Source organism: Schistocerca cancellata, chromosome 7 (genome assembly GCF_023864275.1).
Source record: "Schistocerca cancellata isolate TAMUIC-IGC-003103 chromosome 7, iqSchCanc2.1, whole genome shotgun sequence".
In the NCBI taxonomy this organism is placed as follows: Eukaryota; Metazoa; Arthropoda; class Insecta; order Orthoptera; family Acrididae; genus Schistocerca; species Schistocerca cancellata.
Genome location: NC_064632.1, coordinates 289,471,838 through 289,492,281, shown reverse-complemented (window position 1 = coordinate 289,492,281; position 20,444 = coordinate 289,471,838). Strand labels below are relative to the sequence as shown.

Below are 20,444 nucleotides of genomic sequence, written 5' to 3'. Positions count from 1 at the left end.
GGAGAGGGACTCGTATAACAGGGGCACGAAACGAGTTTTTGTGGAATAGGCAGCAGTGGGACGCAACGTTCTTTTCTGGTGAGACCCTGACAAACTGATATTCGTGTGTGGAGATAACGAGGACTATGTTTACACCCTAACTGTATTGTAGAGCCCCACTCTTATCAAGGCCTTTGAGTAATGTTTATGCGACCCAGTCATGTATGGCTGCCTTAAACCCCTGTGCCAATACATGTGTGAATGACTGATGTTGCGTATCGGGAAGACATACTTGCTCGCATTGTGACTCCATTTGGTGAACATATTGGAGTGGGATTCACACCGCTGGACGACAGTTCACGCCCCCATCGTCAAAGTCTTGTAAACTACTTCGTAGTGGAGCACTGAATCAGTCGGACGGAGTAGCCTCTATACTCTCCCGATCTGAGTTGCATTGAGAATGCAGGGGATGCGGTAAAACGGGCGATTTGAAACCGTCTTGTTCCACGAGAAGCACTATAGGGTGTCCCACAGGTAGAGGTGGGCGATTGGGACAATATCCTGTAGGCTTATCTGGACAGTTTGATGAGGATTAAGCCTACCGGCATTAAAATGTGTCCCTAGTTACGAGGAGGACGAACTGGTTCATAATGTGTTACCCTACATGACAACAGAAATGACTGCAGTAGTATCTTTAAGTTTTCGTGGAAATGTGTTTTATTTTCTTACGTATATACGTGACAACAGTTTTGTCTATTAGATGCGGTATTGCCATATAGCAATATAGTAACATTTATTTTGGCACATGATCATAATGGGAAAATATCAAAGGAAAATATCTTCAAGACGTAAGGAGTAAAAGAACTGTAGTCTCAGGAAAGAGAAAAAGATGGCGAAAAATATGAACAACGAAGGAAGTTCAATAAGTAATGCAGCACGTTGTTTTGTTAAAGCGGATTGGTTTTAATAAATATTCCAATATACCAAATTACTCCCTACTCTTTTGGCCACAAAACCCCATTTTTCAACTTAATCTCCGTTCAATGAGACGGTCTTATGCCACCTTCCTGGAAAGGGACGGGGGCGGTGTAACCTCATGGTATTACTCTACTGGTCGATGTCGGAGGCAAGGTTTTGCTTCGTCAATAACTTCCCCATCATCCATGCATTGCTTCACGGTCGAAACAGATTGAAGTTGCGAGAGTCCAATGAAGTTTTGTGAGCTCCTCTCGGGTGGACAGACTTGTGTGAGGCCTTGCGTTGTCATGGAGAAGGAGAAGTGCGATTGCATTTTTGTGGCAACCAACATGCTGAAGTCGTTTCTTCAATTTCCTGAGGGTAGCATAATATACTTCAGAGTTGATCGTTGCACCGTGATGGAGAACATGATACAGAATAACTCGTTCAGAGGCCGTGGAGTCCGTCGTCAGGACTTTGTCGGCTCAGGGTGCGACTTTGAACTTCTCTTCGTTGAACATCGCAGGGGAGACAGCTGTGTGTGACGGGCACGCGCGAGATCGGACAGGTTTGCACGACCTTGTTCTGATTGGGACAAGGCCTCGCCCAACGACTCGCTGTGCTTTTGTTCACTGTCAGGTCTACATAAACATTCTGCAAGCGCCTATGGGTATCTGCGATGCTCTGGTTTTCCGCCAAAAAGAGTTCAGTGAAAGCTTTCTGTTTGGAACGCACCTACACTACAAACACAATTTTGAAGGTTGTGTAGAGTGCTGTTACCTATTGGAACCCGATGAAAGTACAGGGGCTGAAGCAAGAATATTCCACGATGTCCTACAGCAAATTCTGCATTTCCCAACCCAAACTGGTTTAGAAAAAAAATTGTTGCATTACTTACTGAACGGCCCTCGCAGTGTTAGATCAACATGAAGCAGAAAATTGGAACTGAATTATAGAAAAATGGAGAGACAGGAAAATGTGATAGGTCGTGGTCTCACCTTCTCAACTCCCCTAAGGACCCTGAGGATGTTCCTGCCAGCCAGCTTCTGCAGCTGCTCCATGGTCCAGCCCCGACTCCTGTGCAGCTCCGCCAGCAGGAAGGGATAGCGCGACACGTCCTCCAGGCCCAGGGGCGTCCTGCAAGCAGTGAGCAGTGGCAGTGCTTCGGCTATAACGCTCTGTCGGAGCACTATCACGTTTCTAATTAATTTATGCATCCACCAAGTACGACTGGGCTTTCCCTTAGACCTGTAGGGAGTTGACTTTTATATCTGCACAGTAATCAGCTGTTCATAACTATGATAATAATAATAATTATTATTATTAGTATTATTATTATTAGTATACTGTAAACAATATGCTTAAAGTAAGGGTCCCATATTCGTACAGTAGACAGGATACTAGCAATTATTATTATTATCATTATCATCAGTAGTAGTATACTATAAACAGGATGCTTAAAAAATGTGTCCCATATTCTTAAAGTAGACAGTATTGGCCAATACTAGAGAATGCTAGAAGTAAACTTGTTATCAGTGAGATACAAGAAATAGCATATAAATTAATGACACATCTCAGCAAAGAAAACAGAGACATTGTAAATCTCAATGTAATACAACCATGAGACTGGATTACACATTATGAAGAACAATGGTAAAATCCAGAAATCAAAGAAGCAGATGAAGAACGACTGCAAGGAATAGACTACGCTGGACTGACGGAATTGAAGACAAATTAAAAAAACACACGACGAAAACCGAAAATTGCCGGGAATAAAGGGAATAAACGCCTAACTGATTTAACACGGAGGGATTATCTTACAATTAAAAATATTACATCTCTTTAACATGTGCTGCGTAGACTATGAGATACCGGAGGAACAGAAAATAACAAATATCATTTCAGTATATAAGAAAGATGAAAGAAGTAATACTTGCAGCTAGGCATAAGTATTCTGAATAGTGCTTACAAAAGCTATTGCAATTATAATAGTAAACGAAAGATTGCGAAATACATCGGATGTAATTTGAATGGAGGAACAAGCAGGTTTTCGAAAGGGAAGCTCATGCATAGGTTATGTTTTTGCACTGAAAAAGATAATTGAAAAGAGACGACAATTTTATCTGGAAACTCAGATATCATTGTGGATTACGGAAAAGTATTTGATGGAATTCACAAAGAGAAGTTATGCGCAAGAGAGGGAAAGAGCGGAATTCCAAAACATCTGATTCAAGTTGCTAAAATCGTACATACAAACACCAGATTTAGAACTGACACAGGGATAGAGATAGCACCAGAAATACATATCAAGGAGTAAAGCGAGGGTGTAGCTTATCACCAATGTTATTCAGTATTTATATAGACGACATCATCAGGTAATCGAAAAGAGATAGAACACAATAAGGCATAAACACTAGGAGGAAATATTAACACGATATTATTCGCGGATGATCAAATTATCATACAAGATAGCAAAGATGAATCACAAATCCCCTTATACAAAACCAAATGGAGTAAATATAAGCTACAGTCTGACTCTATAAATGTAAACAGATATTCATCCAGTACAAATAAAAATAGTCCTTCATAATAATAAACCAGTGGAACAGGTAACCCATTTCAAGTGTGTAGGATGTGACATATCAAATGATCAAGATATGGATACACAGAAAAGAAACTAACACTTACCAGTCTATGTGCGGCACAATAACAAGAACACTTAAAGGTAAAACAATGAAAGAGATACAACTGAAATTTTGTTAAGTCCATGGCAATTCCTGCTGTACTGTATGACGTAGAAAGTTGGATGCCGAGAAAGATAAATTTATAGCAACTAGAAGCATCGGCAATGAAATTTCTGAGATCTGTGAAAAGCTGTACTAGGAAAAACAAATTTAGAAATGAAGTAATGAGGGGAGAATTAGAATTCAACCAACTACTCAAAAGGCAATCTAAAACAGAGGAAAACGAAGAAAACATATACTTCAATTGTCGCCACAAAGACTTCCCATACCAGCAATGGATTAGGAAAACAATGGAGTAAGAGAAGTGTGGGATGACCGAGGACGAGATGATGACAGCGGAACATGGCTTAGGCCCAACCTGGAGTGGCAGAAGAAGATTAGAAACAGCCCTGTAAGCATGCGATTGGAAACAAGCACTGTTCCACAAAGAAACCGCTCTGTCCTTTGATATCATATGTTGTGCTCCAATAACCATTTGACTGGACGTCAAATCCGAATATACCTCTTTCTTTTCTCCTATCGCCACTGTTAATTAACTTATATATTAGGTACTGATATACAATGGTGAACCAAAACATAATGAAGACCGGCATAACGTCGTGTAGGTCCATATTTGGGACGAAATTCAGCAGCAATTCGGCGTGGTACTGATTCAATAGGTACTTGGTAGGTTACTCGTGGTATGTGGCACCAGATGTTAGCCACAGACCACAAAATTCCCGCAAAGTACCAGCCGCTGCCTTACGGCCGCACAGCTGCCAACCTATAACGTCCCAAATGTGTTTTATCGGGTTCAGTTTATCCAAAACTGTTGTCGGAGGCATCAGTGTAAGTTCATTATTATGCTCCTACGGTACAGTTTTGGCCTTGTGAGACCAACAGTTATCCTTATGGAATATGCAGTCGTAGTGGCTTCGACTACTAACTTCACAAAACTGCCACCACTGGCAATCACTCTTAGTGGGTCGTGTTTCGAGCAGCCGTTTGCCTGTGTGAAGGCGTATCCGGAAACAACAATCGCCCTGGTGTAGCCAGGAACGTGATTCATCCGAACAGGCGACGCGTCTCCGACGTTCAGTGTCGATGATTCCGCGCTCTCTGCAGTCGTAATTGACGATGTGGGGACAGGTACTATTCATATGCTGCAGAGACCCTTATTCAACAATGAGAGCAGTTACAGTGAGGTCCGAAACATTGCTACCTGTACCATTATTGTACTCTAGCGTCAGGTCTTCCACAAATTGTTGTCAATCCCGATTTACAGAACTCCACATTCTTTGAGGAGGTGTGGACATCCAACATCCATTCAACATCTTGATGCTTACTCGTGGCTTCAACGATATTCTACAACTAGCTCGAGCTAGTACCACGTAGAAAACAGCAGGCCACCTTCATCGTTCCAAAAATGTTTGTTCTCTGTAGTAATATCCTCTTTTTGAAACTCTCTTGTATCAGCAAAATCCCCATTTTCGGCCTTTGCTCCACTCATATGCTATCCTTGCCGTATCACGTGCATGAAAGGCCGTCACGCGATATTCAGCCTCACGGTGGGTAGTAGTTATTACGCTGTGGACTGTCATTGACCCACTGAGTGATAACCAATGAATCAACCAATAACCAACTAACGGCAGGACGGGACCGATCATGAAGAGCATATGGGATAAAAAAAGCATCATACTTTTTGAAGACTAGCGGCAATTTATGCAGAAAAAATAGTAATTCATTTATTTTCGCCAGCTAATTACCAGCCTAAGATCGATATTGTAGCTGTTTTGATATCGGTACGCTCGCTCCTTCCTCGGAAGACTTGTCAGTGTTTAACGTCTGACTATTTCTGTGGCATGACTGAATAAAACCTTATCACGTTTCAAGCCACGTCCTTCCGAATAAAACTCAAGTTTTCGTAAACTTTCTTCACCATAGTTACCAGAAATAAAAACTTGCCTGTGGAGCCCGCACGATATTGCGGTGAGATAATATTAGCGCGGCACAGCTGTTGAAAGAACGAGATTATTCGAAATGATAACCGAAGAAATTTTATTCACACCAGGTCAAAGTAGATTTAAGTGTCAGGAAGTCATTTCTGAAAGTATTTGTATGGAGTGTAGCCATGTATGGAAGTGAAACATGGAAGATAAATAGTTTGGACAAGAAGAGAATAGAAGCTTTCGAAATGTGGTGCTACAGAAGAATACTGAAGATTAGATGGGTATATCACATAACTAATGAGGAAGTATTGAATAGGATTGGGGAGAAGAGAAGTTTGTGGCATAACTTGACCAGAGGAAGGGATCGATTGGTAGGACATGTTCTGAGGCATCAAGGGATGACCAATTTAGTATTGGAGGGCAGCGTGGAGGGTAAAAATCGTAGGGGGAGACCAAGAGATGAATACACTAAGCAGATTCAGAAGGATGTAGGTTGCAGTAGGTACTGGGAGATGAAGAAGCTTGCACAGGATAGAGTAGCATGGAGAGCTGCATCAAACCAGTCTCAGGACTGAAGACCACAACAACAACAACAACAGGTCAAAGATATAGAACTACAATTACGCACTTGCTTGTCGCACAATATGTATTAGTACTTCTCTGTCGTAAGGACTTCCACTGTTTAACAAAGGTTTTCACGTCGTGGTCGTCGATTTGCTTTGTATGAAGATTTGCACGCCAATGCACAATCACGTTCTGTAGACAACCGGAAACGTTCCTCCATGAAGGCATTGACTGTCCTGTCTCTCAGTGGGAAAAAAAGTATTAACAGTTATGACGATTACTTTTGAAACAATTAACACTTTACCTTTTTAGATCTGTTTCGTTCTTATTTGACTGCCTGTTTTAGCTTCTTTATTGCATTCCACAAGCAACAAGTGATGCGGAAATTAGAACGAGCAGATTCTACTCAATAAAAGAAATTAGCTAGTGTTAGATGTTGATTAGGAAATGTAAATGATGTTCCTGATAATTCACATCCGGAGCATAGCAGAAGTTGGAAGTGATGCTTGGAAATACGGGGGAGACAAGAAATAGAGAATTTTATATATTGTACTGTAGAGCGTTGTTAAAAAATTATTTCGAGAGGCTCATGTGAAGCATCTCTGGAAACCGATTACCAGAAGAAACAAGAGTTTGGAGCGACATTCGCTGGGGTATCCAGAAAAATGGCATTGGGAAGGGCTGTGGTAGAGAAAAGTGCTGGGAAAGACTAGAGTATGGAAAACTAGTTATAGAAGACATTGGTTGAAATAGACAGACACGAAGATTTTGGTAAAAGACAGGACAAGATGGAAACCAATATGAAACAATGTTAGGAAAGGAGGTAGAGAGGAAGGGTTTTCCTTTGGCAGTGCTGAAACAGGAAGTCACAGACGCAGCGGTCACAGATAATTACTGCAGTTTAACTGACAGAGAAAATTCTCTGAGTTACTTGGTTTCAACTGGAGACTGTAGCAACTGAAATTACACTAACGAAGTTGATAAGAAAGAATAATTAGTGTCGTATCTACAATTTCCTTTCAACTGCATTAAACTCAATAGCAATTACCTGTTAAATGTTGGGGCTCCGGGAGACTTGCTGGGGGGTGGGGGGGCGGAGGGAGGAAAGGGTGGTGGTAGCAGAACCTTGTGACTGGACAGACCGGATGACTTTCTCTCTGGAGCAACAAGGAAGATTGTTCCAACTTCTGATCGTTCACTTGCTATCTGGAATTGAAGACAATAAAGGGAGGAATCAACGACAAGGTCTTAGACTTGGACCACAATGTAGGATTGGGAAAAGACTTGGAAGAATGTTGGCCACGGCTTTTTAGAAGGAACCAATGTATTAAGCGATTGTGCACCACGTGCAACCTAAAACTGTATGGCTTGAAAAGGGTTTGTACTGCCATCCACCCAAACACGAGTCTACTCTCTTAACCTTGCGTCACCTCGCTCGACAGACTGAGTACCGGTAGCTTATTTGATATGACTTGTTGAATCTTTGAAGTATATATGTGTTTTCCGTGGCATGCTGAAGCCACAATGCTTACGCAATAATGTTATGATATTTATTGCAGTTTTTTGTCACTTCTGGGAGGTGTCCTGTAGGTGGGCGTATGTAGTAGGTTCTTTTTGTGGCGGCGTTCGTAGCGACAAACACTTCGCTGTAGAAACGGCTTACGAAGTCACCGCCACACTTTTAATAGCGGGCCGACCGGTCCGCTGGAACAGTGAACAGAAAGATGAAAACCCAAACACTCTGATTAAATAAGAGTCGGTACTTATCTTTATTAACGAAGATACAGAAACACAGTAGTGAACTCCGTGTCTACAGAAATCTGTCTAGTTCGAGTCGGAGCGGCTAGGTCAGCGTCGGCTGACGACAAACAACAACTCTGCTGCGATGAACACACAACTGACTAGCAAGTACACAAATCGGTGCCGAGTATACAACTGAGCGGCGAATACAGAACTGTCCTAGCGCTCGCGACTCCAGCGCTTAAGAAGCCAGAAGCCAGCGGTGGCGCGCGCAGACTTGCGACGATTTCCTGTATCGCTGGCGCTGCTTATGCGGACGGCGTCCGGACTTTGATGCTGCCAACCTTTTGGCAGCGGGCTCGGTTGGCATTACTGGCTAGGATATAACAGTTCTTCGTCATCGTGTCGTCCTATATTATTAGCAGTGACTACATCCATAGTAGATCTTTAAAGACACCACCGGTGGCATGAATTACTCACTCCTTCCAAGGTGACTTGTTCCCCATCTCTAATCACACCTATAGTGAAAGTAGCACAACTGAGTCCTCATCCTAGCATCTCCTAACTTCCGTGGACGTATCTCTACGGACCTCCTGGGGTCAATTGTTAGTGGCCACTTACCCAACCAGCTAGCTATCCACTACTCATCACCTCTCTTCTATTTACCCCATCTCAACATCCTCCTCAAACTTAACCAAGACTACTCTCGCGCCAACTGGAATGCCTTCTGCAAATCCATCGATACTCATATGGAAAGCTAGCCGCGAAACATCCGCCAGCCGCGGTGGTCGAGCGGTTCTAGGCGCTTCAGTCCGGAACCACGCGGCTGCTACGGTCGCGCAGGTTCGAATCCTGCCTCGGGCATGGATGTGTGTGATGTCCTTAGGTTAGTTAGGTTTAAGTAGTTCTAAGCCTAGGGGATTTATGACTTCAGATGTTACGCCCCATGGTCCTTAGAGCCAAGTGAACCATTTTTTTGCAAAACACCAAACTGGCGATATACCTCGTGCAGCGTCATTCCTGCAGCAGGCCTCCTCAGAGCCTACAGCCCTACTGAACACATTTATCCAGACTGCTCTACACTTTCTCCACAAGCTCTACTGCTCCTACGTGACTCCTGTCGCGTCTACCGCTTGTTCCTGTGGTACAGACTCATGACCGCCTTACACTCAACCGCCACCGGCAGTTACAGAGACGTCTCGGAAACTGACTCAAGGCCAAAAAACACCGATTTGGCGCAAAACATGCACAAAACAAACACTCCCTAATAACTACTCTGAGTACCGGAAAGCTTTTCATTGACTCACAGACAGCAACTCCATTCCTCATTCTCCACTTCTACACAATAACAAACCCTACCTGACGCCCTGAGCAAATCTGATCACGATGAATTCTATCTGACACCACTATACCACTACTTGCTCCCAGATTATATCCCACCACAGACAGATCTAACTACATCCATTAAAAAAATATGGCATAAAACAACACTGCTCCCGGTCACAACTACAGGCTAGTATCCTGAGCTTCAGAAAACCTCCAGGATCCTACCCGAACAGATCCCCTAGCAATACTTCCTCCAACCGATCCATAGCCTCAGCTCAGTATTTAGCAAGTCTACCAATCCATTGTCTCCCGGCACTTTCATAAACATCTGAACCAGCACCTAGCCATTTCTGTGAACCAGTCAGGCTTCTGTCGTAATTCCCATACCTCAAAAATCTCCTAACCCTTCGCCTTAACAACAGAAAATCCTCAGTTTTCGAACCCTTTAAACTCTAAATAGCCTATGGCCGTTTGTCTCATCTTTAGACTCCAGACATATGCATTAACACCTGACTATGTTCGCGAAATGGTTTCCTTACTGTTTAAGCTACTATTGTTTGTCACTATTAACAATAGCTACAATTATTGTAGCTTGTATCCTATTGTGGGTGTGCCACAACGTTCTATCCTCTCTCCTCTCCTCTATCTTGTCAACACTGCTGATAAGACAAAGCCACTCACCCCAGACCACCTCCTTTGTATGCTGATGACACTGCAGTCCTAGCCCTCTACCTCATATGCTGCGAACACCAATAATTCCGCCGACTTCATCTTAAACAGTTTTCCTTCCGATGTAAGCAACTGACGATAAAACTTTCGAAAACGCTACAAAAGATAATAGGACTAACCACCTGAAGCTTCCGTACCTACTGGTTTTACTTCACCTTTTACAACCATTCTATTCAGTTAAATAACGCAATAAAATATTTTCCACCAATCCTCGACCGGTAACTAACAAGGAAACCTCGTCCTGTGCCTGAGTTGCCTGTATATCCACTCAACCCAGGTTCTATCATTACCTCTAAACGCTTGAGTGCCAAGCACTGCGTTTTACTGTACTTTCTGCATCCGTTTCCCTTCCCCCACGCGTATTCTGTACAGTCACAGTTTCCCACCACTTGTAAACCACAGCGAACACCACCACGTTTCTTAAATTATCCACAAACCACATTACTATGATCCCATTGTTTCCTCCCCTGTCACCAATTTCAGTGTGCTGACAACTGTACCAACACGTGCCCACCGCCCCTACTATCATATCTGAAAGTCACTTCAACCGTCTTCTTCCCCAGACAACGAAAACTGCGCCGCTATTTATCTGAACTATCAACTATAATGCTACAGACGAATGTTGAAAATTTGGTGGACTGATGAGGTATGGAATGAGGAGGTTCCGTGAAGAATCGGAAGAGGAAAATAAGATGTTAAAACACTGACAAGAACTAGGGACAAGGTTATAAGACATCTGTTAAGTCATGAGGTAATAACTTCCACGGTACTAGAGGGAGCTGCAGATGGCAAAAACCGTGGAGAAAGACAGAGACTGGAATACATCCAGCAAATAATTGAGGACGTGGGCTGCAAGTGCTACTCTGAGAGGAAGAGGTTGGCACAGGAGAGAAATTCGTGGCCGGCTGGATCAAACTAGTCAGAAGACTGGTGACACAGGAAAAAAAGAATCAGCTATAACTATCTCTTCCATCCCACTCAACATCACAGCTTGCCTCTTCACCTTCCATCTTTCCTCACCTCTTCTCCCTTCGCTATTACAGCCAAGCACCAGACTCCTTGTCTCTTTCTCCCCACTATCCACTCCCAAAATCTGCCTTGGTTTGCACGGATATTGCCCCAGGAACCTTTACATTTATACCACCATTCCTCAACACTACATGACATATTCTCCTTCCTAATACTTTTTTCCTTTTTTCCAGTGCAAGTCCTTCAGCTTTTTAGTGAAAGTGCAGAGTTTATTTGTAAAATAACGTCACCGTTGCTGCAAAATATATATATATATATAGACTATAAAACATATGTACAATTTGCAACGATTATTATTTTTAATCTATATTATTGTTTTTATAGCCTTTGGATGAAGAGCATAACTCTGTACTACAGATAGCCCGCCTAGCGCCACTTTGGGACGAGTAGTATGAAATACCAATTAAAAAAGAAAAGTCGTCATCGTGTGGCTACTAGTAAGCCCGTTTATCAGAAATGCAGCGTGTTAAAAAAATGTCCATCCGATTTCGCAAGACTATATCATCTACAAGAATAAAAATAGAAATCTGGGAGGGGGGGGGGGGGGGGGAATTTTAACTTACTCATGAATCTAAAAGATCTCTTAGCACCAGCTGTAAGTTGCGGCTTCATTTGATTGGGCGCAGGGATCTGTCTGATGCTTGTAGCTGGCTCGCTCGTCCACTAGCCATTACTGCACAATTACGATAATCTGCTGGAAATTTCATTTTTCAACAGAATCGAGAGCTACCGGACTGGCGCCTGGATCTAGTAGGGTGTCTTAACAATGATTTGCTTTAACGATGGAGAGGCTGCAATAAGCATATGTGTCTTGCATTTCACCACTGGCCACCAACGTCTTCTGATCCTTTTTTTTTTTTCTTTTTTTGACTTTCTGAAAGTTCCCGTATATGAACCTGCCTTTCTAACAGCTTTGCTTGGACTGTAAGATCACATATCAACAGCAGTAATTGCAGTAAACCCAGAAGCTTTCTCAGAAGTAAGGGACGAGTTTGATATCGTCTGGATGTCTTTACAGCCGATGGAGGCCGTATTAACTATTGGTAAAACATAAATGAATGCTTTTAATCCAAATGTAAATGTAAAAAGTAGCCGAAAGCTATATATGGATGCCTGTTTGTAAAATCCGATGGTTGTTTATAAAATAAAAACTGTGTAGTGTTGTGTGTAAGTTAACACCTACCACAAATTTCTTTATTCACGTAGATGATATTGTCGTGTGAAAGAGGATGAGGCGTTTTGAAACACCTTGTACTATGTGAATTAATTGTAACATCCTCCCTCCCCCTGCCAGCAGAGAATTTCCAATATAGAACGGTGCTTTCAATTGTACAATTACTGACCACAAAATTCTAATAGTACTTTGGCGCCCTTGTGAAGGAAAAGTTCATACAGCTTCATTTAATTAAAGTACCTACACCTGGGTTTCAGGCAAGATACCCCATTTCTTTAGATACTGAGGTGGTATTCTAACACCGTTGGAGAGCCTCTGCAGTGTTGTTCGAGTTTTGGGGGAACACCAAGTGGGCTGAACTGTGAGTGGGAAGTTGGATTGAGGAGGGAGATGTGCTAGGATGGTCTCTGCACTAGTGCAAAGCCACTGTGCCACGGTGGCATAGTGGTTAGCGCATCTGCCTGGTTAGGAGGAGACCTGGATTCGAGCCCTTGATATAAAATTTCAATCGTCGCTTCAGTCTGCATGTATACATTATAGATATTTGAAACCTGAAAAGGCCTCTAGGGATCATTTAGTTTCATTTGATCCACTATCTTTGCCTGAAATTGACACTATTTTGCAGGAGGAATGGTTGAAGATCCCCTTGGAAACCATGCAGGACGTGTATTTATCCATTCCGAGACGAGTGGAAAGTGTTTTGAGAGACACCGGTTTTCCTGCCCCCTATAAGACATGGTGCAGTGTCGTGCTTTTGGTGTTCCCACATTGTCGTCCACCCCCTGTAGACCCATAGGCTACTGAAAATCATTTTCAAATTGCAACTTTAACATCAATAGAGATTCATATCCACTTCTTTAGGTGATGTGTTAAACTCAATTAGGAGAGCCTTGTTACTCGTTACAAATTTATTTTACTGCGATAAACTATGTTATCGTAAAGTTATCTGCTTGTTGCTGTCCGCTTAGCGCGACAGCCATCAATTGAATACCTGCCGCCAAAAACGTTGTAACCCTCAGAATACAAATTGTACAGGAGGCGCGAAAAACCATTACGTATGCAACAGGCTTACGAACGGCAGAAATAGCATTCACAATCACTTGAAATGAGTCCATTACTGATTAATTTGTACAAGTTGTGGCAGTACGTGACCTGAAAAGCAAGATATTACATATTTTCGTCCGGCATCCATGCAAAAACGTTGTAACTCTAACGTGAGTAGCACACTTTTGTGGGTTACAACGTTTATACCACTGGTATTATTTAACCTCTAATACTGTTTGTTGGTTTTATTCTGATTAGGAGTAAATACCATTCGCATTATACAATATCGGAACTTCTGGGTGTTTGACTGAAGGTGGAAATATTGTTACAAAAGAAGGGTTTGCAGTGACAAAGGTTCACATTTTCATTTCACAAGAATATAACGAAACAGAATCGATACTGCACGCGCAATTTAAACGGAACATTATTAATAGTTCCCACTGTGTGACACGATTATTCACGGCACAGAAGACGTATTGTTGCAAACGTACGTTTTGCGTGACTGACCATGACACTGTCACTTTACTTTATCTTTAGGTTCTCATAAAACTTTCAGGAATATATCTACACATGTCTAGTAGATTAGCTTTCTTTTCCTCAGAGACAGGCAATGGCTCACTATAAAGTCTAGGTAGGTCATTCAAGCTAAACGCCACCGGCGGAACTGTAGTACTATTTTTTACCCCTGGAGCCTTTTGTTAAGTTTGCTGAGTACCAAGGCTGGAAGTAGTTATGGCTCTTGCGGCATTTAAGTACTGTTGAGGAGTCTGAAGATATCTTCACCCAAACATAATCCGTTATTTTGCATTTTGGATCTTTGCGGGCGTACTTTTCAATATCGCTTAAATCAATAATATCGTCCTGCTCCATGTAACAAACCAGAAACTAGTTGTTTGGTCGTGCAGTAGCTATTACCTGAACCGATTCAGATGGTTCATACACAGAGTAGATTTTCTTATTTCTCTCAATTAATGTGAAATCCCTGTCACAAGGCAAAATGCTGTCTCCTGTAATAAGAAACTTTTGCTCCACAGAGGTGAAATACAGGGTTATTACAAATGATTGAAGCGATTTCACAGCTCTACAATAACTTTATTATTCGAGATATTTTCAAAATGCTTTGCACACACATACAAAAACTCAAAAAATTTTTTAGGCATTCACAAATGTTCGATATGTGCCCCTTTAGTGATTCGGCAGAGATCAAGCCGATAATCAAGTTCCTCCCACACTCGGCGCAAAATGTCCCCATCAATGAGTTCGAAAGCATCGTTGATGCGAGCTCGCAGTTCTGGCACGTTTCTTGGTAGAGGAGGTTTAAACACTGAATCTTTCACATAACCCCACAGAAAGAAATCGCATGGGGTTAAGTCGGGAGAGCGTGGAGGCAATGACATGAATTGCAGATCATGTTCTCCACCACGACCGATCCATCGGTTTTCCAATCTCCTGTTTAAGAAATGCCGAACATCATGATGGAAGTGCGGTGGAGCACCATCCTGTTGAAAGATGAAGTCGGCGCTGTCGGTCTCCAGTTGAGAGCCAATTTTCCGCGGGCTACGCGTGAAACTTGCCCGCACGCGTTCAACCGTTTCTTCGCTCACTGCAGGCCGACCCGTTGATATCCCCTTACAGAGGCATCCAGAAGCTTTAAACTGCGCATACCATCGCCGAATGGAGTTAGCAGTTGGTGGATCTTTGTTTAACTTCGTCCTGAAGTGTCGTTGCACTGTTATGACTGACTGATGTGAGCGCATTTCAAGCACGACATACGCCATTTTGTCTCACTGCGCTCTCGAGCGCTCTGACGGCAGAAACCTGAAGTGCGGCTTCAACCGAACAAAACTTTATGAGTTTTTCTACGTATCTGTAGTGTGTCGCGACCATATGTCAATGAATGGAGCTACAGTGAATTTATGAAATCGCTTCAATCATTTGTAATAGCCCTGTACTTCATGTTCAGAAGATATTGACACAAAACAATAGTTTTCCAGTTATTGTTCTGTCCTGTACATCGATCGGACCACTAAAGTTCTTTCTTCACATGGGTTTAGTACTGAAAATGCAGATGTTACGTACTTCAGAAAGCACGAAGTAATTTCCGCTGACCCCGCTTAGCAACAGTTTCAGGCCGTACACACATCCATACCTAATTGTCACCTACGTTATGTATTGCCTGATTGTAGGTTGATAGCTGACGCTGATAGAAAACCACATAATGGGTAAGGGTAGGACGATACAGCACCTGTTGGAGGTCTGTTCATATCACAACATAGGTTTCGTTTGCTTTAGCTTTTGCTGTATCCTTCTCCAGCATTGAATACGATGCTTCCACATGTAAATGGTGCAGTTTGCTTTCTTCGTCGATTTTCTTTCTCTCTGTTTCATTTTTACTGTTAACTAACTGCAGGAACAGTCTGTCACAATACCCACAGGAATACGCTCGTTTTACTCCAAAGCTAAAATTATATTGTCCCCTGAAAATATCTCTGAAATCTCTTTCACTGCACTGTACTGTCGGATTATCTTCTTTAAAGAGTCGGAAAAGTTTAGAAATGTTCAAATCGAATCTCAGGCAGAGCTTTTCATTTTTATGTCTTGAGTAGTGGCTTTCTTGTTTTGGTAGCTTGTCAATGTGGTTTCTTATCACGTCCTTCAAGCTGTCCTGCAGCTTATTTGGACGATTCACATGCTTACACTTTCTGTCTTCTAACGGCACGCCACATTTCATCTTTCCTTGGAGCATTTGCACACGTCTAGCTGTAATCCTATATACCATGTACAACGTTTTTTGACATACCTGAATTTTTTCTGCTCCTCTTGTTAAAAAATTTTTGAATGTGCAGTGTCTGCGCCAAATGGTCTCCTCAGTTTCCCTACGTTCGATGTCTACTATTTCAATGCGCGACGAAGCCAAATGTCTGGTTTGTGCATTATAGTCTAAATCGTAGAATTATTGAAACAGCTCTCTGTTGTCTTCCATTTTTAGTGCTTTACACTGGTATCTGCATTTGCAGGTAACAATCTATAAAGGGAGCACGACGTATTTGCAGATAACAATCTATAAAGTGAGCACGACGTAATGATCAGTACAGTTAACCACATTAACGTCAAGGGTAAAGGCTATGACAGCGCGTTACAATATAATGTTTGCGAATAACGTATGGAATCTCCCATTTCACAGAAATATTGTGTTAGATTGTCATACAACGTTTATGGACCTACCTGTTAAGCAGTGATTTTCCCAGGTACTAGTTTGCTATTGTGGGCCAAAAATGGTTGCCCCGAATTCCGTTTGTGTTTCTTCGCATTTCTCTTCCAGTCACTATACTTAATTCTCTGTTTCCGACCCCTGTTTATATCTTCGCACTTGCTCTGACTTGACGTCACACAACGTTCCTGCTCCATGCTTACAACGTTTCTGCATCCGAGCGCCTCGCGACGAATAGGAAACAAACGAAAAATGGCGCTTAATGTACATGTTTGCCAACATAACTTCATACACGCCTTTCTCTTGGCATATACAGCGTTTATACGTTGAAAGGGTCCTGTAGCCACCTTTCATTAGTCCGGTAGCCCATTTTCACTAGCATTTCTCTTTCCTTTCCTTTTTTATCTTTTATCATAACTCTCATAGTGGTGTGATTGAAGGAATGTGGTTGTGTGTCACGCTGCTAGACGGTGGCGTAGTCTGCTGCAGAAAGTCTGCGATAGTGATACAGATTCAGCAGCAGTTGTACAGAGTAACCAACTCTCGTAGTGGTCAAGTAGGCAAAGAGGTTTGCGCTACTGGTGAGAAATCCACCTGCGTTAGGTTGGTGGCGGAAATGGCATCTTTGGGTTTTCCGCGCCACGCGGAGCGTGGAGGAGGTTGGAGAGGAAAAAGGGAGGAGTCTGCCGCCGGTACGGGAAGCGTCTACAGCTGTGCTCCAGTCGAAGAAGGGTGAGTTAGACTGACCGCGTGGCGCGCTGTTACTTGGCGAGGGGAGAGCTGTTAGCCTTTGGTCTCGCTTTTCAGCTCTGAAAAATTGCTTTGCCCTGTCGCAGCAAGGAATGCAAAACTTTGGCAGATTTTTCTTTTAGTAAATTTCCACCAGATGAGCACCACACAAAGGTGTCGATAAGAAGTGAGCACTCGCTTCTGTATAAATGTCTGTCTGCCTTCAGCTGTGCCTGTATAAGCTTTCATCTTTCTAAATATTTATAGCTTTGCCTTCTCGTAAATTTTCCTTGCTTTATGTAACTTTCGTCCGTGGGGAGCCGACCACGTGGTTGAACATTAGAGTTCTTGGGCTACCGTCATCACTAACTGTCCGGTCTCATGTTTAAATTGCGTCTCCACAAACCACATGGGCACGTGGGTGCACTGCGAAACCTGTACCGTTTCACGAGTTATTGCGATCAGTTATCAGGCAACAACAGTTGTATGAATGATTCACACCAATGATTTTAGGTGTAGATTATAACGGTGTATGTATCGATGCTTTTCTTTAATGTTTTAGGAATTAATGTTATCAGGAATTTTTTACATGCCTCACATCCATATCTTAGGAATAAATGACTTTATATACAATATCCTCTTGCATTCCGAGGTTACGTTTTTGCACCGAAGCCACTCACCTCGTGGCTTTCCTGTCAGAACATCCAACGCGTTTCCTTACGCACAGGTCCAGTGATTAGTTTCCCCTTTTATTTTAAAACATATGCTTTAGATTAAGTCTTATTTTCAGGTGTGTTGCTGGGAGCTGATCTTCTGCACAGTGTTCATGCATGTACTATTTTATTTTAAATAGTTGATTCTCATGGACAGTGCACGAGAAATACTATTAATTACATCGCATCCCCTATGAGCGATATCACGACGTACGTTTTTTTATGAGTTTTTGGTCTGTGATCAAATTAATTTATTCTCCTGCTCGGCCAAACCTTTGATTAGTTGTATGGTTAGAGTCGGTGGCGACCCTAATCTTCTCACGTTAATTTCACAATCAATAAGCATTTCCATTCCCACTCTCAACGTAATAGCCCGTAGAAACAGGTTAGTTACAAAGTGACAAACCGGTTTCTTAGAAAAGTGAGGGATACAACGTTTTTGCCGACAGGTATTCAATTTCGTGAAGATTAGTGTCCAAGTGCGTGTTAGTAAGCACTTGGCTCTCCACTGTGGCTCTACAAAAGCGAATCGTCGGTAACAACGTTATTCAGTGCGCACTGTGGACGAACGGCTACGATAAAATGTACTGTCAGCACGCGGTGGGGCGTGGTGACAGCATGCCGCTATCGCGTGGCGAGCATCCCCTGGGAGACATTGGCAGCGCCGCAGGCTAACGTATGGCCGAAGTGCGCGGTGATGACGCGGCGGCGCCGGGCTGGCCGTGTTTGGGGTTTGTTACCCACCTGTTGATGCCGTCGTAGCCGGCGCCCAGGCCCACGTGGTCGTCCCCCGCCACGTCGCGGATGTGCGTCAGGTGACCTGCGGGCACACAGCAAGCAGACCGCGCAGTCAGCAGGGCGGGGAACACACTCGAGGAAATGGATTTTGGTTCAGATACTTCAAATGACTATGAGCACTATGAGGCTTAACATCTGAGGTCATCAGTCCCCGAGAACTTAGAACTAATTAAACCTAACTAACCTAAGCACATCACACAAATCCATGCCCGAGGCAGGACTCGAAAGTGCGACAGTAGCGGTCGCGCGGTTCCAGACTGAAGCGCCTAGAACCGCTCGGCTGCTCCGGCCGGCTCACATATTGGACTTATTATCTGAGGTCGTCAGTCTCCTAGAACTTAGAACTACTTAAACCTAACTAACCTAAAGACATCACAGACATTCATGCCCGAGGCAGGATTCGAACCTGAGAACGTAGCAGCAGCGCGGTTCTGGACTGAAGCGCCGAGAACCGCTCGGCCACCGTGGCGGACATAGATTTGGGAAAAACACAATAAGCGAGGGGAAGCTTTTATAAAAAACTTTCGTTACTTTGGATTTTTGTTGGTAAAAACACAGCCATTTAAAAATTATTTTTTTAATGTTAGCGAACACAGATAAATGTTCAGTACACAATTATTTTACAGATGTAAGTGGCAAGTCACCCACAGTACTTACCGCTTTTATTTCGCGACCGGTTCCATATATCGAAAGAGATTTTCAGCAAATGACAGTACGCAAAAGGGCGCTTACTTTACTCAACTCTTGTACCAACAGAGATACTGATGATGGTGAGGTCCCATACTCCGAGGAGAGTAGGCAACGATGCGGGAGATCCGCACCGCTGACTAGGCAAGGTCGTAGTGGAGGTGGTTTGCCATTGCCTTCCTCCGACCGTAATGGGGATCAATGATGATGATGAAGACAACACAGCAACACCATCTCGAGGCAAGGAAAAGTCCTGACCCCGCCGGGAATCGAACCCGGTACCCCGTGCGCGGAAAGCGAGAACGCTACCGCAAGACCACGAGCTGCGGACGAGAGACTTTTTTTAATGGAACGTCGTACATTTTTAGCGTCGTTCTAAATTCCTTGGAAACAAGACCGGAGTGATATAACGCTTGTCGAAACTGTATTATTCGAATAAGAGAGAAACAAATATTGAAGTGTTTCTTTTTGTAAAATAATATAACTTCATTGATGTGATGAAGAACCAGTCTCCTTGGACATGTTCTTTTCTTTTACAGCCTCTCCGTATGGAATGACAACAGACCTCACACAATGTCTTGTTGTTTAATGAAAATCCACAGTGGAAATTTATCGATGGTCAGCGATGTTTAAATGGCCTGTCGATAAAAAAATTATTAAAGAATTCTCTGTTGTTTTTATATAATATTGTACACTCTCTCACTCTTGTTCTGTCTTTCTTTGGTGGTCTGAGTAGCGAACAGACATGCTACGCAAGTTGTTGCGTTTAAAACCCATTGTTTTGTGGCTTAAAATCATTAAATGTGAAACCCACTTAAAATATTGCAATTATTTTAAATCTGTCTACTCCTAGTACACATAAATACATGACATATGTGTAAAATGATTCAAATCGGGAACTGCGAAGTCGGTAGCTCATTGTGAAGAGACGTAATGACCGAACACGTATTGCGTTCAGTAATTAATATGCCTTTGCACATAGCAGTAATTAGATTGCTGATACACAGAGACGACAGGAAGGTGGCAGGAATGTGAAACCGTGGCGACGTACTGAATTCGTGAACAGGATGGGAAAATAGAAAAATGAGTAGC

At 42.9% G+C, this 20,444-nt stretch overlaps 1 protein-coding gene across 1 annotated transcript in view; it reads right to left on the bottom strand.

The window, feature by feature from the left end:
* Positions 1-20,444, bottom strand: part of LOC126092242 (dipeptidase 1-like) — a 704,929-nt gene that overhangs the window by 12,279 nt on the left and 672,206 nt on the right. Inside the window, exons 11-12 of the mRNA XM_049907748.1 lie at positions 18,612-18,687; positions 1,935-2,073 (exon numbers count right to left, since the gene is read on the bottom strand). Of these exons, the coding sequence (XP_049763705.1) occupies positions 1,935-2,073; positions 18,612-18,687 (215 nt within the window). The remainder of the gene's footprint in view (positions 1-1,934; positions 2,074-18,611; positions 18,688-20,444) is intronic.